Genomic DNA, 25682 nt, shown 5'->3' with positions numbered 1-25682 from the left:
ACATTCCTTCGAGCACGTGTGCCATACATTCCACACACCGTGCGCCACGGAATGATATTTAAATTGTATCGCTTCGCCGTTTTTCGTTGCGCTTTAAAATCAAAGCGACGACAGTGCTGCGTGAGCTGTGCTGTTTGCATCCTGCAGTACACTACTTTCATCATCGTCGGCACACTACTATTATTTAACTAATTATTTGCTTTGTTTCGACTAGGGCCGGTGTCGCGCCGATCTGAGATTCGACACGCGAGTTTTCATTCTGGTTTCTTACCGTGCTCCCCCCAAAAAATACCCCGTTATACTTGCACTGGCACACACTGGCAACACGTTTTCGTTGGCGTTCTCACACAAGCAACCAATAGAGAAACAGATTGTGAACGCTTAGCAAAACCAAACTACAATTCAACGGTAACAACCCAAATGTGGCACAGGATGCGTCGCTAAAGCGCAAGAAGCATAATATCGCTAGAGTGTATTGCTTCGCTTCGACCGATTTAAAAAGGGTTCGACCACACACACACACACCGACGACACCAGTTCATTTTCTACGCTCTCTCTCTCTCTCTCTCTCTCTCTCTCTCTCTCTCTCTCTCTCTCTCTCTCTGCACTGCTAAGCAATTGACCATCAGTTTTGTGTAGTAGTACCAGGTGGATTGTTTGGAAGATTTTTTTGGGTGCTGTTGAGAGACCTCCCTCTAAGCTGTTTGTTTTCGCATCATTTGACTAATACTGGGGAGGCCACTAGGGCCACAAACTATGGTTCACAGGGAGTCTGAAGAACTTTACGCAACGTACACTACAGGAAGAAAATCGTAAGTAAAACGCCACGTAAGAGAACTTGGGTTTTTAAACTTTATCTCGTCGCGATGGCCACTTCGCCCAACGGAGAGAAATGCACATTCTCAAGCAGCCTGCAGCAATGTGCTGTGTGTCGTGTGTGTCACAAAACAAGGCTCGATCAGGCCGTCGATCGGGTGGTGGCAAACGGAAAAGCATGAACCTACTATTGCGCGTTTTGCGCACCTTCGCCAATCGGCAAACATCGTGGGGCTGAATTGACTGTTATCTTATTGCCTGTACGTACGCTTACGGTTCTGATGCTGATGCTCACCAACATGCTTGGCGCACCTCGGATTCCCCCCAGGGCGGGGACGCATGTTGAATGTTATGTTATAAGATTTTCGATTTTTTCGCATGAAAGCAAAAACCAAATGAGCGGCGGCTTCATGGGCTCCAGGGCGCCGGGTCGGCGGGTTAGTGTTAAACAAGCGCAACAGGTTTGCCGATAGTACCTTTCAAACTCAAACCCCTGGCTCCTACATGCAGCTTTTATAGATATTACTCTTCCGGCCTAAGCTCCGGCCCTCTGCTCCGGCTTTCGATATTGTAGTGTTTGCACTCTCTACTAAACGACGCACGCGCACAACAATTGTGTATAGAGAGAGAATGGTTAGGTGGCTTCGTTTCTTTTTTTATTTTCTGTTGCTTCCGGGTGTATTTAGGACGATTTTCTTGCGATTTAAGTATTATCACAAATTTTATTGATTTGCGCCGATCGCCCGCTGCTGCTAACGTTCTTTTCTTTTAAATGCATTACTTTTTCGCACAGCATGAAGCGACCGGGGTTCAGCCCAAGGACACCTCAACAACACTCCCGATCTCCATCCTGAAGGAATGGCACTAGAGAATCGCACGTTCTTGCTCCACTATGGTGTGGCACAATAGACAAATGCGTTTGGTCGGTGTCGATCGATCGATCTTGTGATCGTTGGCCCGTCCAAATGATAATGCCACCACACGCGCAGTGATTTAATGTTTTTATGCCGCCTTTTTGTGTTCCATCGACCGTTAAAAGGAAAACACTTGATCGAAGAACTATCGCAATGAAATGCTTCCAACAACACAGGTGTCCATCCTGCCTGACTGACGCTAATATGTTCCACACACACAAATAATTATACGCAAAGTGTTTATGCTGCTTACGAAGTCTGGCATTTCGTCCTACGACGCGCATTGAATCGCATGTTTCATCCCCATCCGCTGGGTGGTTGCGCGATCTTGGTGTTAGTTTTGAATCTAATGTGTACATTCTGACCTTGAAGTGACTCTGATCCGTGTGCTCTCTTCTGTTCCGCGGTTGTGTCTATTGTAGCTTTTGATGATGCTAGAGCATCTTGCTCGTAGTGTTCTGGGGAGGGGTTCTGTTGTTTTGTTCTGTTACGATACTGTTCCTGTGGATACGCGCAGCAGTAGTACTGCACGATGATCATCTGCAAAAGTCGTAGAAAATGTATTAGTATTTTGGACCAACGAAACAAAAAACCGTATGTGAGAGGGTATGTAGTGTGTTCGCGCGATCGAAGAGATGATGTGTTCCATGATGGTGGTGTGTTTGTGTTTGTATGTGTGTGCGGGAATGTAAAATCGGAAAAGAAAACAATACTCACAACCCATCGCCCATAGCACGCGGGGTAACAGAAAAGAAAAGATATACACGCTAGATATAGAGTCTGGACAATAACACCCGCTGTGGCGGTAGCCGTGAGTTTGATAGACATTTTCCAACAAACCATATATAATGGAACACCCCGGCTACACGAGTGTCCGGAGCACCGGCGGAACGGTCGGTTAACTTCACACGTCATTTTATCGTCGTAAGCAACATGATCTTCTCACTGGTCCTTGTGTGTCTACTAATTTCGATCACACACTGTCGGTGGGTGGATATTTCGGAAACGGTGTAAACGAGCCGCATCGTACTGCTGATCACTACTGAGACCCTGAACCGACCCACCCTAAGCTGGAAATCACACAACTAGCTCTATGTGTCTTAACCGAAACACTACGTGGAAACGTGGAATGTTCAAAACATTGTGGCGAGTGATGCACGGAACGTGTACGGCTGCCGCCACCACCATCTTCCATCTGAATCGGAAACAGTAGAGGCGACTGGCAGATATCGCCGGTCTCCGATTCTTAGAAACCGAAATAGCCCGCTACGGTTGACGCTACCACTATCAGCAATATGCTAAGACATACCAGAATAATGATCTTCTTCTGCTCGTTTTGCAAATCGGTGTGATCGCGGCGGCGATCGGCGGAGAGAAGCATTCGGTTGGGTTTCGAAATGCAAGACGCATAAAATAAAAGAGAGACCGAAGAGACACGGTTAACAATTTCCTGCAGAAAAACGCTACAAACGCCTGGCAGCTAAAAACGAACCAAAAACAAGTTCCCTTCTTTACAGGGATTCTTTTTTAGAATCAAAGTAAATAACCACTTCTACATTTCGCTGTCAAATAATACACTAAAAGAAAACACACACACACATAGCTATTGGATAGACGAAACAAAACATAAAAACATAAAAATTCATAATGAATTTCGTAACAAGTTTTTCTTTCTATTTACTTTCCGTTCAAAGTCAAAAGGCTACATCATATTACAGATAAATAATAATCACATATTGTTTAAACCGCGCTTAGATAATGTGTTCATTGCGATCGCGTATAGCGGGGGCTAGTGATTGTGTTTGGTGAGCTTACTTCTACCTAGAGGAAACCATAACTTTAAAAAAACGAAGCCTGGCTCTTACACACACTCTATGCAAAAAGACAACGGCAATATTATGTACTTTTAGGCTCATCGCGTATCGCGCACCGACCGCCGTGGTCGGCCGCGTGGATACCGCGTGAGCGATCGTGAAGCAAAACGGTTGCGGTTCTATGGTACAGTTATATTTTCATTATTTTGTCGTGCTGTTACATTTTACATTTCACACATCACAAATCAAAAAGTAAGTGAAGATGGATAAAAAGTGTGTGTGTGTTTGTGGTGAGGGCTGAGAGCAGCGGCCGCTTTCTAAACTTCGATTCAATCGACTCATTTGCTCATTTTGCGACGTTGCGACTACTGCTACTAGGGTACAGGGCGCTACACTACTGCTAGGACGTAACACGCTTGTTGGTATATTAACACAGTGTTCTAGCCACATCCCGTGTGTTATTTACAGCCTTACGCTACTACACACTTCACAGGAAGTCAAATGCATCATGTGTGGCTACGAAGACGGTTATTGTCTGGAAACATCTCACCGCACCCAGGGAACAACAGCCAGCGATTTGGAAGGCTCAAAGCCATGACGCATAAATGCATAACTAGCCACCGAAAGAACGAGACACTATAAAACCACACACTAGCCACCGCGTCGTTTACTAATATAAACTACATTACGATGAAGAAAATTCAACACAAAATAAACTTCTAGGTTTGTTCGTAACGCGATCGACGACACACAAAACCAACAGGAGGCGCTCCCACGTGGCATGGCTAGCTAACGGAGACTTGTGTAAAACTCTATAAACGAAAATGCGTCATCGGGTGTGTAAAAGGGGCTACTAAAATTGAGGGATATATCGTATTCGCTCGGTAAACCGGAGAGGCAATTTTTTCTCGTCCTATGCAAGCGGCAAGAAACGCAGCTAAAGGAAAACAAATCAAACCGGAAATCAGAGAGACGGTCGTTTGGGTAGGTGCTGCGCGTAATGCGGCATTGTTTTGGAGGATCGTGGAGGAGACTTGATTGGTGTGGTATACTGCTGGCGCGATGGTGAAGGTGTTGTATGATCATGAGGCGTGTGTACGTGAAAAGAAAGGGATCGCATTAAGTATAAGGGTTGTTACATTTAGTCAAGTATATACCTGTTATAATTTACGTGATTCAAGCAAAAAAGGGGGCACACACACACTTAGGTGGGTAAACATGATCTATTGATTTTGTAGTGTGTATCTTTCTATCGCATCTTGGTTTCGGTTTTACACTACACATCAGCCGGAGCGGCGGGCTATGCTCTCGTCTGATTCTTCTGGTTAGCTGTTCCTGTGTCTGTTCTGTGAGAGTTGATCCTCCTCCCGTGATAGTGTTCCGCAGTGTTGAACCTGGTCTGTTTGTTCGTTTTGTTTTTTGTTTTTCTTCTGTTAATGCAGTACTGTTTGATTACTATTTGGCTGTAGTGCACACCGTAGTCGTGATCGGTAACGTGATTAAAACTGGTTCGGCAAAGGATTGCACACTCTATCATTCCCCGTTGCGATATATATAGATACATATATATATATATATATATCCCTGGTGGTTCCTGCAGCAGGAAACGACCCTCAAACGCGACGTTAATGGGGGGGTGCGATGATAACTCCAGTGTACAGGTTTTCCCCGGACACACGACTGCTCGTTCTCCTTCCAGAGCCCAGAACACTGGCTTTGATATTTTGAAATGCGGTGAATGATGGTAGTAGGTGATCGCTTGATCGTGTTTTTTTATAGGTCGCGTACAGTTTCGACTGCATAGAGTGTGGCGGAGACGGAGGAGTTTAGAAGATTTGGGTCTGTTTCTAGTAGTGGTCTATCTTTCTTTCTCTCTCTCTCTCTCTCTCTCTCTCTGTGTTAGTAGTGTGCTCCATGATGATGGTGTTCTAGTGCGCGCGCTGGCAGCATACGTGTATGTTGTGAATCCGGTCCTTCCCTCTAGTTATGCTGTAGAATACTTTTCGCAAGAGTACTAAGTATCAACCCCCACAGGTAATAGCATCACAGATTTTACGCAATTTCTCTATAATATGCATGTTAAACGATTCCGCTCTCGTCGCGCTCGGCTCTATAGCGTTAATCAAGCGTTTAATGATAAATAAACACGTCGTTGCGCGTCGTGCGTAATCCCATTAATGGAGAATTCGTGAAACAGGCAAACACTCGGCGGCGACGCAACCGACAGACTAGCGCTGTCAACTCGGCTCTCAACGGGCATATTCATCATATATCTAGTGTGCTGTGCTCGGTATTCCGCACGCGTACCATTTGCCGGTCGACTAGCTTTTGGGGCAAACACAACGGAGCATAGTAGGCTTTCGCTTGAATCAAGAAGGAATGGATCCTTTCGCATGAACACGGGGGACATAGTAGTTAACACGCCGAATCATCGCCTCCATAGCTGTCCTTTTTCGATCAGGAAAGAGCTTCGATCTGCAATTGACACAACTCCTGTGATGCCTGGTCTTGCTCTCGCTTTCTCTTTGAAACACACACACACAACACGATTCAAGACTGAGGCGCGCTGAAGAGCCGAAGAGCCTTGTCTGCACGCATGCCTCCTCTGATGTTGTTGCCCTTTTTTGGTGATGTCCTCGTCTCTTATGTCCATTTTGGGTAGAGTAGTAAATTAGTGGCAGCGCGGCAGATTCTTTCGAGTTGTTTTCTTCGTGATGCACGTGATTTGACCCCTACACACCGCAGCAGCAGCAGCAGCATCCACTTATTAGCACTACTCTGCTCCACATTTCTCTCGGGCGCGATCTCTGGGTCGTGTGTTTCTCTCTAGGATTTCCATACATTCTGTGTGCGCGCGCTCCTTTCGCTCCCGACTCTATATGGTGTCTGCTTTTGTTTACATGAAGTAGCTACTGACGTACGAGGCCACGATCAGCCCGAGCACGGTCAGACAGATCAGGATCATAATCTTCTTCTGCATGGGTGTAAGTGCAACCACACACACACACACACACGGGGGCACGCCGTGGGGACAACACAGTTCGTGTGTGTGTTCAAGGTGAGGTAATATATTTGGGTGTGTGTGTGTGTTGGGCGTGTGTGTGTTTTGCCGGTGATCGGTGAAAGGAGAAAGAGATAGTTTAAGTTTAGTGATCTGCTCATACACCTCCCGCCCACGGGAGCCCCAAACCCCCGAGGGTCGTTATCCACCCCGAAACAACATTACATAACAAAAGGAAACATACGGTCGATCGATTGAGAAAGATCGAAAAAAATCGAAAAATCGAACCAAAACGAGTACGCAAAAAGTCACACACAGAAACTGGCATGAAATAGTAGTAAGACAAATTAATTATGTTAGTAAAATGTTAGTATTCGATCGTGTCTCTCTTGTAGAATATAAACCATGCAACGATAGATTGGAGCGAATTTCAATGGATACATTATTCAAACTGCGAATTGCTGTGGAAACGCGAAAGAAGACAACAACAAAAAACGGTCAATCGAAAAGAATACGGCGCGTATTCGGTCACATAAGAACCGCCGCCGGTATGAAGGAGGACATGCAAAGCAAAATTAGATTTAGTGCTGGCGCACGTTTAGGAGACAATAGAGGCACCCTTGTTTTTTCCAGCCGGCCAGTCTGGCACAGGACAGACTGATTTGGCAAGGCGGTTCTCAACAAAACTTTCTAATTCAAACTAACAGAGCGCGTATAAATCGGGGCCGTTTGCTTAAATGTTTAACGTAAATAGACTCTTGTTTTTAAATTCCTAAAACAGCAGGCAGCATGCAGCAACTTTCAAATTCTATTTATTCAAGATCCATTCAATGTTCTTACGGATGATTGAACGACAATATTCATAGTTCAACGATTATATCCTGACACTGGCTGCTAAACTCAGTGCATACCGATTAACCATAGAGTAGTTTATATCCTACATTAAACCTCAAAAACCTTTGTTCCAATGATCCGGTCCGGTCGAGACGTTCGTTCCGTTTCAGTTTCTGTGAGATAATTTGTCTGATTTGTGGCAGGATGGCAAAGGAATACTTTAAATTCTGTATCGGTTGAAGATTAAAATAAGGTTTGCAAGCTATTGGACACCGCACCGGAAACGTGTTACACCATGGTTGATCACCATCACTTACTAGTTTTACTACTACCCATCAGCAGCTGCACTCTTCGGACGATTTCGATAGTGGAGTTTGATTCTAAATGCGTTGAGTACGAACAACCTCAGGGCGGCGCGCACTTTGATGGCATATATATATATATATTATTTTATGTATTTGAGGCAACTTTTAGCCGAACTAGAAGCATCCCTCATATCAGTATGCTGCGGCGACACACACACACAGCTGGTTAAGAGAAACAACAATGTGCGATTCGCGACTGAAGGATACTATCAGGAGGACAATCTTGCGGCATGTCCAAGTACACATAGTAAATTAGGCATACCAGATGCTGGAATTTATGGAACAGTAGCAGTCACCTGCGGGGGTTAAGGGTGCGGTTGGTACCGCTTTATAGGGAGGTTGTGTGGCACCACTTCTTATACTTTTCGTTTTTACGTTACACTTCACAGTACGCGCTTACGTAAGGTAGATCGCTAAAAATACTACTAATATGATGAGCGTTACGAGCAGGCAAACTGCAATCAAGATTTTTTTCTGTAAAAATAACGAGAAAAAGGGAGGAAAATCATAATTTCGTTACGTTGTTTTCACAGGACGAAGAAGGTTCTCACATCACAACAAAAACAAACACGATAACAGTTATCTCCACCACAGAAAACGCGTTTCGGTACAAATGTTGCAAAACACCACAACTGCCACTTAAAGCTTAACCCAGGTGGGGAGCGTAATATGTCCACGGGAGCGAATGATCACTCCGCCAATGCGCGCGATGAGATTTTTATAGATTTTTTTAACGCGCGATTGGATTTTATGTACAATTATCGAATGAAAAGGCCTGTCGGTTGGACTTGGGATAGAGCTAAGTGTTGGAACCGTAAAAAGATCGAATCGAATCTAGCTCAACGTAATTAAGCGAAGCACACAACGCGTAGCCTGCATACTCACAACACGGAGAGAGATGTACAAAACAACAGAGAGAGAGCTTCAAGCAGAGGAAGCCCAACCGCGAACACTACTTTCGATGTTTGTTGCTGTCTTGTTCGGAGAGAAGTCGCTTGTTAAAACGCACCGCGAAAGAGTAGAGTAGACGGTTAAGACGGGAGTTCAGTAGATCAGTAGAGGGTTAAGACGTGTGTGTGAAGTGTTGCACTACAGGTGACAACCATTTACCACAACAACTGCTCCCACATCGTGTTAAAAGTATTAGTCACCGCCAGCAAAGAAAGACAGTTGGACCATCAGAAGAAGATCGGCCCAAAAATTCTAACAGGAAATTCACCAACGCCTGGGGTAGAGAGAGAGTGTGTGTAACGTACCTTTCGGGCTTTGGACATATATTTCACGGCTTGGACCAAATCTTGTTGGCCCGTCGCCACGTAGTCCCTGCTCGTTTCCACATGGTACTCAATTCGGTCCACCATTTCGCCCTTTCGCCCGATCGCGACGACGCCGTCGGTGGTTTACGTCGGTGATCCCGGTCAGTGGGACCAACGGATAGGTTCGAGGTCGATCGGGACATCATCGTGATGATGCCACCCCGGAACAACAGCCGAGTGGTTGATGAGGAAGGCGTTGGTTGTCGGGCCGATTCGATGTGATCGTCGGGCGATTCGGAAACCCCCGACGGCAACAAATCGGAGAAGGATTTGGATTTGGTACGATTGAGGAGGTGATACCGTCGCCGTTCGCCGGCGCGGCATTGGCCGCCGTCGTCGGGTGGTTTCGGGTGTTTCAGGTGGGAAGAAGTGATGGGTGATGGTGACAGAAGAGTGGACATTGTTAAACGGTCACCAGCGCCACCGCGAGTGGAAGCGGAAGACAACACGTTGCAGTCGTGGGAACGGTTAACGTTAGAAACCACACCACCAGCCGCAGCAGCAGTAGTATCGTTGTTGTCGATAGCAGTGCAGCCCGTTTTCCGGGATGGAGACAATCTCGGCAAGACCCGCACGGGAAAAAGAACAAAGATTGTGTTGTAGCCATGAGGAACAAATCAGACAATAAACAGTTGGACACATCATCAAGACCGAGGTTAGGTTTCCGTTCGCACCGAACAAAACAGCCAGTTATCGTGTGGTTAGCCCAGGGAAATAGTGGTTTAGAGTTAGATGCGTTGTGGGATTGGATTTCCCGCGGGACGGGCCAAATCCGATCCGAGTCCGAGTGCGGGTGGTGCAGCAGCAGCAACAGTAGTAGTAGTAGTAGTAATAGTAGTAATAGTAATAGTAACAGCAGTGGTAGTAGTTTTCGCAATTCAGTGTAGGTAGTTTACAATTCGGTTCCAATTAAGTAAAGGTTATTCAGGTGTAAGAGCGTCGGTATTCAAGCCATTCATTCGTTCGTTATATTTCAAATTCATATTTTAATTGAGCAAATGCAAGCAATAGTACATAATACAAGCAATGTTAAATCATACACCATGCACAGAACGAGTTATATTAGTTGTAAGTGATATTAGTAATGATATTAGTAACAGTAACAGTGTTATTAACAACACAACACATCGGCAGATGAAGCATTTGTTAGTTCGAAAAACAAATAGCACAATGTAACACGCGGCAAAGTGTAAAATATGTGAGACCCCGTTATTTTAATAACAGAAATTGGTACATCAAGCCAGTTCGTTAAGGTTTAAGCATCGTACAAAAGGAACGGGAGGATCGTGCAAGAGCGCAGGATTAGTTGAGGGAACGGGGATATTTTTGGAGGTGCGATTTGACGATCGATTCGCGACACGGTCACGGTCGATGGAATTTGCAGGACAACGGAACGGATGGAACAAAAAAGAAAAAAGAAAGAAAAAAAACACACACAATTAGAATAGTGGTCGAAACCGTTACTCACCCGGCGGGCTTTGCTTTGATATTTAAGCGCTTTCTTTGTGTCTTGTGTCGCTGTTTGAACATAATCCATTGCATGCTCGACGTGATATTCTATACGATCAATCATTTCACCCTGAAGGAGAAGGAGTATTGTTTTGGTTTGATGATTTTGGGCTTCATCGTCTTTTTATCACAAATGATCATATCATCCAACTGATTTGTGTGGCATATTCTACGAATATTCTCAAATGCATGGTGGGGAGATAGGACACGTTTTGCTTGCATCTATTTGTACACTGATTACACGTGACAAATCCGCGTGATCGCGATCAAAAGGTTTACGTGAGAGTTTACGAGCCTACTGTGGCGATCACCGGGGATCGATTGGGGATAGATTGTTTTACAACAAGAGACAGACAGAGAGAGAGACAGAGAGAGAGAGAGAGAGAAAGAGGAAAGAGACAGAGCGAGAAAGAGTATCTTTCCAGGTACAGACATATAGCAGCAGAATGGTGCTGGCGTTCTTCAGGAAATGACAAACGATCGTTTCCGAACCGCCCGCACACACCCATCACACACATACAAACAACAGTGGATGCCCATTACAATACATAGATACGTACACACACAACAACACGTACAATGACGAATGGAAGTTCAGTTTCATCAAGATACGCGGAAAGTGGTAGCAGTTTCGATGTTACAAGATGTTTTACACTGGCGCATTATTAAGATAATGGAAAGATAGAGTGAAGTAAGAGGGACAGATGACAGACAGAGAGCGAGAGAGGGAGGTTTTTGGGGTCAAATACACAGGACACAGTCCGATCAATTCGAATGATACTTTACAGCCAAAGGAGGCGTGCGTTGCTATCAACTGGCCCCACAAAAAGTCACGGAAAAGACTCGTCAGAGATCAAAAGAACATCAAACACATCTTCCGATGCAACCGATCTCAAAGGTGATCGTGCGCAGTAGTAGCAGTAATAGTAGCAATAATATAGCGTAGCTTTTCTCGCTTCAAGAACGATCCGTCGATGTTACTCGGGCGTGGTTTGGTTAGCAATGCATTTCGACGTCACAAATCGGTACAGTTGTAGCACGGTCGGGTTGTCTAGCAGCTTCGTTAGCCTCCAAAGTAGCGCTTGAGGATCAACGCAAAGTCCTTAATGCTGCTGCTGCTGCTGTCCGCACACCTGGGTGCCGGTAGCAGAGCAACGTTTATTGGTATTGTTGGCCAGCCCGGCAGGACCTTTTCTGACGGTGGCAGCCCTTCGTTAGCCTGAAGCTGTATCGAACAACACCATGGAACCGGGTTAAGGTTCCACGGTGTTGGAACAACGTCCAGAAAGCTAGCATATTGCCTGTTTAGGTTTTGGTGTATATTTTTTAGAGGGTACGTGTGAAAATACTACAAGCAAACAACATACAAACAATCTCTAGAGAGCATATGAACATATTGAAAAAAAAAACTTGATCCTTGAAACACACAAAATTAGGATACGGAGGGTAACGTTAAAAGATCCACTACACAATGGATCCGGTGGAGAAAAAGGGCAGGATGTTACGGGAAGGGACAAACACAAAAGGGATTACTGAACACGGTACTGAAATTGCGGCATCAAGCCGCTGCACTTTCTTCGATAATGTCGATCGCAGGGCAGTGCCGCACTTTCTCCCATCGTACGGAGAGATGTGTACATTAGAGGGGGTCGGCGGTGTCGGGTAGTTTTCTAGGATAAAACGCGAGCGAGCAAAAGCCATGCACATTAAGCACCACTTTACCTGACTTTCGACCAACATCGCCATGTCCATGAACATATCATGCAGCTCCCTAATTGAATTTTCCAACTTTATAATATCCGCATGTCTTGCTTCGATATCGGCCAGCGTTTGCTTCGCTTGTTGGGTCTCCATAATTATCTGCAAAAGGAGCCACAGAGAAGAAAAGAAAGAAGAACGGGTGACAGTTAAGTACCACCGGTAAGCCGACCGACAGACAGGGACAGCAGCTGAGAAGTAGCTGCGCGTAGGGTAGTGTTGTCTTGTGCGGCACACGTGTTCGTTACAAAGTGTTTACCCCCTGCGTGAAGACGGCCGAGTTGCCCTGCTCCAACATTTCCTCGAGTTCCTCGTTTGTCGTAGCTCTACCCGCTACAAAGAACGTAACAAAATACAAGTGGGCATTATTTAGAGGGTCAGCAGCAGCAGCAGCAGCAGTCGAGGACATCCTCCTTTGGTGCGCGCCACTTACTAATCTCCAGCTGTCGTTGTATTCTTCCTTTGCATCGCTCTCGGTAGTCGGTCTGGGTCCGGTTGTACTCCGTCATGACTTCGACGAATTTGCGCGACAGGGCCGAATGCTGCGTTTTTCGTATCCTAAGATCGGCATTCGACTTACTCGTCTGCTCCTCCTGCTCGATGTTTTGTTCGATACCCTGTAGGGGGGAGGTAATAGAAAGAAAAAAACCGCCATTAAACGCCATGACTCTTCGGGTTACGCAGTTCCTCCGGCGACGCAGCAGTATTTTTCAACACACCTTAAGCTTTCCTCTAACTCTGTTGGCAGTTTTTTTGATATCGGCCATGAGGTCTTCGAGTTCCTGTTTGGTTTCTGTCGAGAGGAAACGAAAAAACGAAAGGGATTGGATGAATCCAGAATGCTAAAATGGGGCAGGCAGCACAACGTTTGCTTACTTTCATCCGATTGTGGCGCCGACAGGATTGCGCTGTGTTTTTTCTTCACCTCCTCGACATTGGCCTGTATTTTGTCGATCATCATCCGTATCTCTTCCACCTCCTTGAAGAAGTCCTCCATGAAGCTGCCCTCCACCGGCACAGCCACATCCTCGGGCATATCCTCATCGTCGCTTTGTGCCTACGCAACACGCGGAACGAAACGAACAGAGAGAATGAGAGGGAAACGGAAAAGTATTATATTTCGGGCGCACGACTAAAATAGCGGAAAGAAACCTTCAAATAAGTTCCAATAAATAAGAAATAAATATAAAGTCTTTCAACGCTACGATAATATTATAAAAAGAGAGAAAGATTGTTTATAGAAACAATAGTAGCAGGAAGTAAACAATTTGAAATACACAACACAACGCTAGGGTGCGCTAGAGCAAATTCGGGACTCGAGTCCCCCGTTCTTTTTGGTCACCTGCGAGGCGGAACTTCGCGATCAGTAATCATGCAACTGGTTGCGCACTGTACACTTCCGGTGTGTGTGAATGTATGTGTGTCTTCCGGTCTTATTAGAAGCTCTGGAGCCCATTGAAGCATTTCCAATCTAACCACGGTTCTCGCCTCGTAACACCGCGGGACCAAACCGAAGACATTGTGGCGGCAGAGATATGACGAGGCTCAACATTTTGTACACCACCGCCCACGGGCCGCGCCATTCACGTGAACTGTGTTAAAAATAAAATCAATATCTGGATTCGCGCATCACTTCGAACGCATTAGCAACGACGGGCAGCCGCCGCCGCCGCCGCCGCCGGCCGGAGCCTTGGCGGGCGCGCCACTCACTGCTCCCTCTCTGCCTGCCGGCAGCTGGAGCCCGCGTTTCGTGTGGGTTTGCTGGACGGGCACTGGCACTGTAAACGCTAGGCAGTGGCCGCAGTTTGTGTGGCGTGTTTTTCGTAGAAATGGGATTTTGAGTTATGTTTATAATTAACGCTACGCCACCACAACGATATGACTGACAACCGAGGGCCGCCGCGTGGTGTGTCGGTATAATTTGATGAGCAGCTCCCACACAACATTAGTTCTAACCAGAGCCCATACTTTTATTATACTTTCAAGTGTCTGCTCAGTGGATTTGCTGCCAAACTACACCTGATTCGGCACCCGATACCGCAACAAAGCGTCTGTGCGCCACCAGGCGTCTCCACCGTTCGGAAAGCGCATTAAATTAACGCCCTCTCGATGTACGGGGCGTGATAAGCCCCACCGACACAGTGCAACCCGCGGGGCTCCGAAGCATCTGATTCTTCCCACTTCGATCGAACACGCTTCGCGTGCAAACCATCCACCTCCTGCACACAGCTGCATGATCGATGACGTCAATGAAGCTCGCAGTGGAAAGTGGGAAGAGGCCGGCCACAGACCTAGTGACGTTGGCGGCGAGAGCTATGCGAGATTAAGGCCGTATCTCAGCCGTCTGCATTTGCGTATCATGCCTCCACGCCTCCGGCGTGGCACGAAGCACATAATGCGGTGTGCGTCGTTTTTGGAGGAGAAGGGTAAAGCCATAAAATTGGACAGCGTCTCTTCAACAGACCGACCGACGCACCGACGACCGAACGGAAGTGTCATTGATGTGTATTTAGCCCACGTGAAAAGCGCACTATTCGGCGCCATTCAAACACGTAGTTGAGTATGGAATCGAACTAAAGTACCGTTGACCGAGGAGTTCTCGTCCCGTCCGACGTGTATTGGGAAATGCCAATCAAAACGCGTCCGCTTAATGGTCCGATTTTCGACACTGCTACGGTGGTTTAACCTCCAGTTACGGAAATAGTAACTTTCACTGAAAGCTTCGATTTGCCAAGATAATGGCGGGCAATGACTACTAGACTGTACGTCATTCAGATGTGCCACAAAACCCAAAGTGAAAGGAAAGGTTCTCTATCCATAAACTTAAACTCTAGATAAAGAAGAATTGAATAAGAAACAGTGCGGTTTTATTTGCTTTTAGTTTTCTGAGGTCCTGCTATGGGACGTTTCCTCCTATAATTTCTTACAATATCGCTTGAGCCACGTTGCACGTTTAGTTGGGGCACGTCCGTAGGCGCAGAGCAGCAGTGGCAAAAAGTGAGATTTTTAATAACGAGCATCTTCGCGTTCCGACTTTTCATAATAAACCGTGCAGTGCAGTGCAGTGTTATTTACGGCCGGAGCGAACATTCCATTTTGATTGAAGTTGAATTGAAGTTGCTCTATTCAACTATGTTTGTCGGTCGGCCGCCGTTTAACCGACTTGTGGCGCGTTTTTCGAAAGCAAACCAAAAAGATCCGCCGCATTTGGCGCCTCAAAAATAGAATCCTGCAACCGTGGCTGCACGGTGGCTGGTTGGCAGGCAGCCACCACAGCATAATCCGCTCGGGAAGTGCCAAAAAAGGACAAAACGGACCGGTGCCGCTGCGTGGGCCATATATATCGTGCCACATCGATTGTCGAATAACTCTTAAAAGATATTCAAACCGCTAGTTGTACACATCGTGCGCCCCCCTTTTGATTCCGTAAACAGCAGCAGTGGCCCATAAATGGCCCATAAGCTGTTGATTTTGAGGCAACAAAAAAACCTCACACAAAGTCTAATGAATTGCTGTGGCGTACTGCTGCACCGTCTTCTTCGTAGTTTAGAGGGCCCGCAGTCACAAATCAGAGTGCCAGGAGGAGTGAAAATGCAGGGCGCACCAACAAGCGCCCCAGTTGCCTGCCCAAAGGTTGGCAGAACAAAGCAGAACACTGTGAAACACTATGGCACAACGGAACGAATTCATTCGCCATCGGGAGAGCATGGTTGGGAGCATTATATGCATCCGCCGTACATCGCTCGACACACCAGATAGAGTGTGTCGAACGAGAAGATGGATTGTTCGGTGCCGGACGGCCGGACTACTGAGGAACTGTTGGAATTCGATCCGCGGAACGACAAACAAGCGCACGACGGCGACTGGAATCGATTTAATCGGGGCTAAATATAGAGAAGATTCTTGGCCGATCTATCTCGAGGGAGCATCTGCTTCCCCGGCCAGTAGTGGCTGGTGTTCCACATCACCGTGGGCTCCCAGGCGGTTCCCAGGCGGACGACACTGTATACCGGGTCCCTTGAAGTAGACCAGAGTAAACACCAATATAGCCTACAATGGACACAAAGAACAAGTGCAGTGATTAACGGGTCATCCGGATGGCACACCAGTGCCGCGTCGCGTCACACTTTAGGTCCCTCTCCAGCCAGCGGCCAGCGACTAGGCCGCAGTGTATTGGCAAACCATTTCTGGCCGTACAGTCAAAGATTGCAACCTGATAAGTAGCTCTGACACTACAGAGAGAGTGACAGAGAGATAGAAAGAGACCTTGAGCGACACAACACCGCGGAGATATCGATTATCTTGCGGCGAAATGCGTGTGGGAATCAGCTTTCACTTACTGGACACCCGAATCCCGCAACGGCCGTCTTTCGACCTACAAATATTGATTTCCTCATTTCATTAAGGCATTAGGAAGTCCGCGGAAGTTTGCGAAGTAAGTGCCATGCCAATGTTTAGTGTAGCCACACTTTAGTGACACCCTCGATTCAACACCTACATGAGATGCGGATGCGGCTAGAGAAGGAAAGGGCCTGCCTTTATACGAAGAGCAAAACGCTCACCGCAGACGCGCCGCTGCTTCACGCTGACAGACGTTCCGCGTCGCCAACTTTGGTCGCAAAAGAAACTCCTCTCCTCGGGATATGCACTTGCCACCAATGCAGTACCCGCGCCGCCCGACCGCCGCAGAAGGAGCAGACATCGGACAGGGTGTTTCTTCCCAAAGTCCGCAGGAGACGTTGTTTCGTGTGGCTTCTTCGGGGCCGCTTTTCTTGGCTTTCCTCGGTGGCTTTTTCTGGTGCTGACGTGCGACGATATGCGGCCGACAGACTAGCCGCAGGAAGGCACAGGTTGGGGTGGGGTCCAGTGGGGGTCTGTGTCCGTATCCGTCGTCGTGTGGTGGTGCCGATGTCCGCTTCCCGATGACCCGAACTGCGCATGATCGTTGAGGCACCATCACACGGCCGACGAGAGAGAGAATATTGCAGACAAAATTTTCGACGCTTTTTTCGCCAAAGCCCACCGTCAGACCACACGCACGTTCCGACACACACACACACACGCACAGAGGCATTATCTTACCTCGCCTCCGTCCGGCCGGTGGCTTAACCCGGAACCACCGGCTTCTGTCCGCTGCAATGGCGCGCGAACTCCACACGCGTGTGGTAATTGACACGAAATTGGAAAAGGGCGTTAAAAATGAGTGTCAGCGAGGGCCACTAACTGTCCCCCACCCACCGATAAGGCGATAAGTGTCCGGACTATTCACCCGTTCCGGTGGTAGGGCGGGTATTTTGCAAAGACCTTCGCAAAATGACTAATTGGGGCGGACCCCGAAACGAGGGAAGGGATCCACGCGCACCCGATCTTGAACCTTGGTTGCCCTTGACCCCGACGGTGTGATGACTGCCGGTGGTACACATGCCACGCCGGCTAGCTGGCTGGCTGCCTGACACTCACTTTCTTCGGCCCCGCTTCCGGTCGGTGTTCGAACAAATCGAGACACTCGCCGTGAAGATCATTGATATGTTAAATTCGCCAGAGCAAAAAATGCAAACGATGTGTGCTTAGTAGCAGGCCAAAGCTAAAGGCCCAAATCAAGGGCACCGTTAAGGTCATACACGGCGCAACACTGTATCTTGCGCGCCGAATGGCGTGTAAAATCGCACACCTTTCGCCGGGGGAACACTAGAGAGGGCCGTGACTATTGTTCCGTCGTGTGGAGTTCGTCGCATCTAATCGGGTACGATGATCTAAGACGCTCTTGGAAGCGATATGCATGCGGTGTTGTGTGTTACGTGGCACGGTTTCCCCCGTGACGGTGCTGGCGATCTCACAGTCGCGACTTGGCACACTCTGCGCTATCAGGCTGTTATCGCAACTTTTTATCACTAACGCACGAGGTCTCTCCAGTAATTCACGGCCAGCTTATTGCTCTCGGTACTGTTTGACGTGTGACGCGGCGTGTTTTCTTTCTGAATTTAAACCAACACGGGTTGCGGATGCTTTATGAAGAAGTACGCTCGAAGATTAAAGCGCTTTTTGAAAGGTTGGTCAGATGATACAAATTAACCGCCTGCAAATTAACCCCACACCACAATAACAATTATTTGATAGCGATAGCGTGAATCAAAGCTCAAGTACACGACTGGTCAGCAGATAACGCAACTTCTGTAGTTGACGAGACATTCACACCACATCAATCATAGCAGCCCTGTGCAGCGTTTAGAACAACGTCAAAGTGGGCGACGAATCTCGAACGCCACCTTAAACGTGTCAAATAGGAAAAACGGTTCCAAAGACTTGCTGGTTGTGACTCACAAGCGTTGTGCAGTGCGGTTGTTGGGGAGATGATGTGCGATCGATACGAAAGAGTGTCAATTGTGACGCACACACATACACACACACACACTTGTTAATGAGTGCGGACCACAGCTACTACCAAGACCACATCCATCTTTACTGAACCGTTTCAGGGCTGCCAAAGCCATGCTCTGATGGCAAAGTCAGGGCGAGGTCAACTGTGCCTCAAAAACGACGACTAAAGTCACACTTAACACGTTTCCTGCGCCTCTTGTCGAGCCAGTCCGGTGGCGGTAAGTGAGGGTGAATCATACGCCCAACGGACGCGGCGTTTAATGTCGCCCCCGTTCCTGAAGCGCCTGCTGCTGCGCTGGAATCCATGAATCATCCGATATTAATTTTTGTGTTCAGCAGTAGCAGTGTACGTAAAGACCATTTTCTTCCTCTAACTGCGCACAGCATTTATGCAGCACTTGCATTGTGGCGACTGCCATCTCACAGCTCGCGCCACATGACATCATTTGAAAGTTCCGATTCGAACGGATTCCCGTTTTGCACATGATGCGATACCGGCGAGTGGTTCGGCGATTCCAATCTCGGCGTCTCACGAAAAGCTCCATTTTTGGACTCCTAAACCAGTTTCCAGCGTCCACAGACACTAGAAGAGCTGTTCGAAATGGGACTTTTTAACAAACCCAACTTCGCTTCACGCTTAGGGCATAAATCTAATCAACTCACAACGCGGTACAATATTTTGCGAAATGTTCATTCCAGTTCATGCTAAAAACATAGCGACTAACTTAGCACATCCGGACACACCAAACAGAGAGTAAGCATAGGTAAAAGAGTTCTAACAAACTCACCTTCTCGGATAAGTGGGAACACATACGCAAAAAAAGAGCAACCAAAAGAGCAAAAAGCCAACAACAATAGAAACGTAATTTTTATTTCTTTTTTCTGTAAATCTTTCAGCGAAATTAAAAAGTTTCATCAAAGAAGCAAAACGTAAGATCGATGACAGTAACGCCCCGGGGTCGCAACGTCAATCGCAGCCGCAGGAGTTGACCACACATACACACATACACACACACACACGTGTCAGCGTAACAAAATAGAACAAGTTTTGGCTTACGGAATATATAGATATATTGTTTTCAATTTTAACACTTTGTTCTGTTAGCAGCAACCAAGAAACGAAGCCATGTTAAAAGAAGAGCGCGCATGCAGAGCATTAAAAAAGAGCTAAACTAAAAATAAATTCAAACGAAAAGCAATAGAGAAGCAGCAGTAATTAGTTGAAGTAACGTTTTAGAGCATATCGTTTAAACACAATCATCAGGTGTGGAACTAACCTCTATATCCTTTAGGTTTTTTAGGTACGGTATTCACATTTTACATACAGTAGTAGTGGTTTAGTCATATTGGTTTGGTTTTCATTAGTTTGCACAACAAAACACATCCACAAAACCACAAACGATTACACACATTCAGATGGAGACGCGATAGCAGGAAGATGATGATATTCATATTTTTGGTGGTGGTTGATGGTTCATTTGCAGTACAGGAGTAGTAGTAGGAGTAGTAGTTCAGTAGTAGTAGTAGTAGTAGTAACAGTATTGGTAGTAGTAGAGAAGTTGCAAAGATGATGATGATTGTGGTGGTAGTAGTAGTAGAAGTGATGGAGGATTAGTAGTAGAAGAATACAGAAACAGTTATGAAAATAGAAAAATTAAAACACATTTATTTGTACATTTATTTACAACGATCAGGTGAGGAGAGAACGGGTGATAAAGAACGCTACAAAATAGTAATCAATCCATAATCGCTAAACATGTAGGGTCACAATGATGCGCACGCAAATGGGAAAACTGAAACTGAAATCAATGTGTAGTGGTGATGGTGTGTGTAAAGTAGTGTTTCACATCAAACAATAACCGATTGAGGACGATTATTACGGCACATTATTTTGCTAGACGAGCACGTAAATCCACATACTTTACCGTCAACAGTATTGAACAGTCAGTATATTACAACGGAAAAAGTGTGATGGAGTGAATAATGGACAACGAATGATCATGAAGCGAACTCTATCGAGGGGGATCGTAGTCGGAAACAGAAAATGTCAATCTACACACAACTAACACCGGGCGCAGACTTTGGCAAGTTATCTGCCCAAAGCAAAATGAAGAAATTCCCTTCCGGTACAATCCTGACCGGCCCTTGATCGTTTATCCCACGCACAAATGGTGCAGGCACATTAAACAATCCTAAAACATCAACAAACGAGAGCACATCGAGCGAGCACGGTACAAACGGAGAGAGTGCAAAGCCAACATCAACAAATACGACATCGAGAAACATCTTACACATATCATACATCACATATAAAAACGGACAAGAACCTAACATCGAAAACATCGGAACCAAAGGAACACAGAATGTGAAGATGTAAAAAGTCGATTGCGCAGAACACGTTTAACTCAAGGCGCCGCCTCAGGGATGCGTCTCACCGTTGCGCATACACGGGGCCAACCCTTGGGCTTGGCCCCCCACTTGGGATCAGTGTCGTGGTACTTGTCTGACGTAAGTCGAACTCGGGCATTCGCTCGGGGAAGTTCGCTCGCGTGCTGGACCAATAATGAGATACCGCCGTTTGAGTAACCGTGTTGGGCCGGTAAGCATTAGCGAATGGCACACGAATCGCCCGTAGCGGAACTTCTTGGGCCACAGTTTCTTGCCTCGCGCTAGGCCTGCGCTGCTGCCAAACAGTATTTCGTCAACGTTCAACTCGATATGTGGAACATGCAAATCAACCAAGACCCAAGGCGGAGCCACAAACGGGGTGACCCGCGCCATCCGCGGTACCAAGCGCTCTAGCAACAGCTACTATTTTAGTACTCGATCCGGAATCAATATCACCCCCAGGCCACTTTCAAACGGCGGGGGGTTTATTATAGCAGATTTTTATGCGACTCTCTCTCTCGCTATGTTGGTCCAAATTTATGCTCGACACAAATCTCGTCCTGCTGCTGCTGCTGCTGTCAACTGTTGCGGCAACGGCGCACGCACGCATTAAGAAGACAAAAACCTATCACATCCTCAACTCAAGGGAAAGAGAAAATTCGCACACAGCACCGCAACTGGAGCGCGTGTGGTTGGCACAATGCAGTAACATTATGATTCAACTTTTTCATTCATAAAACAGTGCACCACCGCGCACTTCCAGTTCCTGCGCTCTGCGTGGCTGTTACAGGAAATCGAACAGCAGTAAAGGAACGAGGAGCAAACCCGAGAGGGCGCCGTTTCCGAGAGCCCCAAGCGTCGGGTCCAGGCGGAAGCTGTTGCCGATCGGCGACGGTTCCACTTGGGACATTCGCGACGTTGTGATATCATCATACGGCCAGCAGCAGCAGCACATGGCTATGCCTTATCTTTTTTACGGCTCTATCACAGATTCGTGCCACACCAACGGACGGCAAAAAACAGTAGCGCCCACGGCAAGGGCCGCATTTTGTGGTCGGTCCCAGCGCGCGCGCTACATTATTCACATCAAACAAAAACCTGTTACCGGAGAACGCCGAACGGTGGCCTCTCTTTGGCCTCCAAGATAATGATGATTTTACCGGCTTCGTTTTGATCCCGTCTCGACCGAAGAGACTGAATGTGGTACGCGAAAGTGTTGCGGAAAGCAGAGCACGAGGGACAACGAGGCAGAGAGCGAGCGAGCGCGCCCAATGGAGAGAGAGATGGAGCGCAAGATATGGTTATTTTCCGGAAAATCGGACTAACGTCACATGCTGCCGCCGTCGGGAGATGCTCGTCCTTCGGGAGTCGCGCTTGAGAGACACATATTTCCGGTAGTTCTCTCGCGCGCAAGGACCGCGTGAGAGCGAAAAATCTGCAGAGACCCCCCTCACCGACGTTCCCCAGCCCCCGTGGCCGCAAATCGGCAACGCTTTCGCAAGCGCACAACCGAAAGAGAAGCGGCTGCTGCTCGATTTCGGCACAAAAAAGGGGCGACCGCCGAATGGGCTGGTCCTGCAGGGTGTGTGCAAACTCGCGCACCACCACACTGGTGTGTTGCGGAAAACCTTCCGCCATCCATCGCCGTGTGAGAAAACTCGTGTTTTCTCGCGGGAACTGTGTCATCCGGCGGCAAGCAGCGTTGGCCATCACACCAACACCAGCACGCAAACCATTTCCCGTTCCGTGGAAGTATTATCAATTCGCTCTCTCTCGCTCTCGAGCGCCATCGTTCAGTGCATGAGAACACACGAGGAAGCTCCACTTCCTTCAGTGCGACGGGGGATTCCTTTTCGGTTCCTCCCGCACACACACGCACACGCAACTCCTTGTGCCAGGAAGCGGCAACCCCAAGCTCATCCGTATTCCACCTTTGTTTCGGTCAATCGGGTGGGGTCAGACCGACAAAAGACAAAAGGAATATCGGTTCTGCCCGACATGATAGGGTTGGCGGTCACCGAGAAAAGAAAAGCATCTCGCACATGGCTTTTCGTTTGGCAAGTTTCGGCCCGGATGGTGGTGTAGTGGCGAGATGGCAACTATAGATCAAATGAATGGTTTAGTGGCGAAATGAAATGAAACACTATCACGTACTTAGGGCACTAAAGTATGAAGTTAATCAAACAAAAGACGGTATACGGAACTGAACTGATGATCTATCGTACGATCGTTTTCTAAGCTAATCTAAGCGAGTGTCCATGGAGCGATCAGTGATGAGGGTGTAGGTAGGGAGGGGTGGTCAAAAAGGAACTGAAAACAAAAAGGGTAAACTATCGCGATGAGGGGGCTGGGGGATTCAATCGAAAACACCTACCGCTTGCAAAGCAGCTAATCTATCCTTGGTCATTTTGATCGTTTATTAGCCGCACCCCGTCGGAACCGCACCGTTTCACTGCCCTGCTTGTGTGCTGATGTATGCGCGTTATTCTGTGCGCCACTTCCGGCCACGCTACTGAACGCTAGAAAGTGGGCCGCTGGTGTTGTTCCGGGGTACCGTCGTCCTCGTCCTGCGATGCGTGGCGCTGACGGACGCGCGGGATCCGAACAATACTCTCAATACGTCAGGGGTCAGGACTTTTTGGGGGGAGGGGGATTAATGGTGGCGAGACCGAAGTGTCTCTGATCGATCGATGTCTGGATAGATCGATGGATCAAGGACAGCAGCAGCCCGCTTGCGGGGTCTTCTTCCGGTTGATAACGATGGCAGCGGCGGTGGCTGCGACAATAGTTAATGGGATTTTTTTTTCGCAGTTTGGCTCTCCGCGTGTTAACCACTTTTTAATGCACCACTTCCGGGGTTTCGCACCACTCTCCTGTCACACTGCACGCGCGCGCACACACACTCAAACACACACACATACAGCTCGCTAGAATCGCAAAGTGCAAAAAGGATGGTAAGTATACAACGGGGGGGATGGAAGAAAGAACTCTTGGCGTGAACGGGCAGCAACGGGTTTGGTTCACCCCGTTCGGAGCACAACTCTCCCGGAACACCTAGCCGGAAATGCCTACACCCGGAGTTTGACGGATTTTTCAGTATTTCCACACACGTTTTGTGCGACCGTGACGCACCACACGGCTAGAGGCGGGTTTGCCCATACCACTTTGCACCACTACTTTTCGCCGTTGCGCCTGCCGAGAGGAACGCGAAAAGTTGGGGCGATGCGATGCGGCTGTCGGCCGTGGGAAAAAAGCACCCCTTCACAGGTTGCAGTGATTCCCGTGGAGACCGTGGTCTTGTGGTCACGCGGCGCTCCTACTGGCACCCGTTCAACTGTATTTTACACTTCTCCAGTAGTCACCAAACGCCGTTTCAAAAAATCTGACTTCGTGTGTGAAAATCGATATCTTCACCTGACGACGACGGCGAATCGGCCTGAGGGAACTGCTCGAATGTCGTTATGCAGCATAATCAAGTGTTTTTCTCGGCAGTGTCTTCGCCGTTCCACCACACTCTCTCGCACGTGAGAGAATGTTGCGAGCGAGAGAGCGAGCAAGCGCGGGCAGCATGAATGGAGAACGAGTTACGCTAGAGCGACCCCTTCCCCGCACACTGGGGAAGAAGTGCAGCAACAATCCCGAATGGCGAGACCGATTTCCTGAGTCAAGCCAGTCAGAGACTGTGTGAGTTTCAAATTGATTTTCTCTTTGCAAAAACGTCCGCGCTGTGCTTTCGGGCGCGCATGCGTACTGTGTTTCGCATCCGTAGAAAAGCTCACACACGACGGCACGGCGATATTAGTCACCATCAGGAGGTCTCTTCCTTGTCACACACTACTACAGCTCACACTCTTCTCGCAGCAATCTCACTCACGCGTGATGCGCTCTCTCGCTTGTTTGCAGTTAGCAACGCGCGGCGTTTTGGGTTTGGCCGCTGCGCCCATATGCTGCCAGCTCGCTCACAACGCTGTGACACACATTCTCCTTCTCTGTCTCTAACTCCATCTCATTCTCTCCCTCTCTTTCTTGTGTGCACGCACTCACGCACACACATTCACTCACGGGCCTTCGATCTGTCACACTGCTTGGCAAATCTCACTCGAATAAGGGGCAAAAATTTTGCCTTTTGCCAGCGCGAGAGCGAGAGAAAGTATCGATTTTTGCCGCTGAAGTAGATAAGAATTTTTCGGAAAGCATTTTTCCACAGCACACTTAGGGGCCGATATTTTTCGTCTTCTCCGCGATGGCGATGGGTGGGATGGGTGGCAACTTTCGATGCAGCAAATCCCCTCGCCAAGATCGCGGGTCACACGGAACGCACTACCGCACCACACAGGGGAGGCCAATTCTGCTGATAGAATCGCGGTCCCCTTTCTTGTGGCCGGCCGCACCCGAATATCGTAATGGGCACTTCTTACCGTGTGATGTTATCACGATCACACCACCTTTCTAGCAATCGCAGAAACTCTGGGACCGAGAGCTAGACCTAACAAAAGCGACCGATTTATCGGCGACGACCACCGCGAACACGGACAACCTTCTCCGACCAAACATCAGAAAAAACTCATTCGGGTAAAAAGAGACGAATG

General features: G+C 47.8%; 1 protein-coding gene across 3 annotated transcripts; it reads right to left on the bottom strand.

Moving 5' to 3' along the window:
* Positions 1-3419: 3419 nt before the first annotated feature.
* On the bottom strand, positions 3420-25645 carry LOC128267488 (syntaxin-1A). 3 transcript variants are annotated; one of them, XM_053004329.1, is made up of 9 exons: positions 25512-25645; positions 23468-24020; positions 13204-13384; positions 13047-13120; positions 12761-12944; positions 12587-12660; positions 12292-12429; positions 9001-9111; positions 3420-6518 (listed from the first exon to the last, which is right to left on the bottom strand). In XM_053004329.1, the coding sequence occupies exons 2-9, from the start codon at positions 23498-23500 to the stop codon at positions 6441-6443; spliced, it is 873 nt and encodes a 290-aa protein (XP_052860289.1). In that variant the 5' UTR covers positions 23501-24020; positions 25512-25645; the 3' UTR covers positions 3420-6440. The 3 variants fall into 3 exon arrangements, with proteins under 3 accessions (XP_052860289.1, XP_052860291.1, XP_052860290.1); XM_053004331.1 differs by having other exon boundaries at positions 3420-4481; XM_053004330.1 differs by lacking the exon at positions 3420-6518 and adding an exon at positions 7481-8218.
* Between the last annotated feature and the right edge of the window lie 37 nt (positions 25646-25682).

This window comes from Anopheles cruzii, chromosome 2 (genome assembly GCF_943734635.1).
Source record: "Anopheles cruzii chromosome 2, idAnoCruzAS_RS32_06, whole genome shotgun sequence".
Classification (NCBI taxonomy): domain Eukaryota; kingdom Metazoa; phylum Arthropoda; class Insecta; order Diptera; family Culicidae; genus Anopheles; species Anopheles cruzii.
Note: the sequence above shows the minus strand (reverse complement) of the source record. Positions and strands in the feature narration are given on the sequence as shown.

Excerpts from the sequence above, each read along its gene's own strand:
- LOC128267488 (XM_053004329.1), bottom strand. The coding sequence starts at position 23,500 with ATGACCAAGGATAGATTAGCTGCTTTGCAAGCG. Across the intron at positions 12,945-13,046 it reads GAGTTAGAGGAAAGCTTAAG|GGTATCGAACAAAACATCGA; the intron begins GTGTGTTGAAAA and ends TCCCCCCTACAG. Across the intron at positions 9,112-12,291 it reads CGATGTTGGTCGAAAGTCAG|GGCGAAATGGTGGACCGAAT; the intron begins GTAAAGTGGTGC and ends ATCGGGCGAAAG.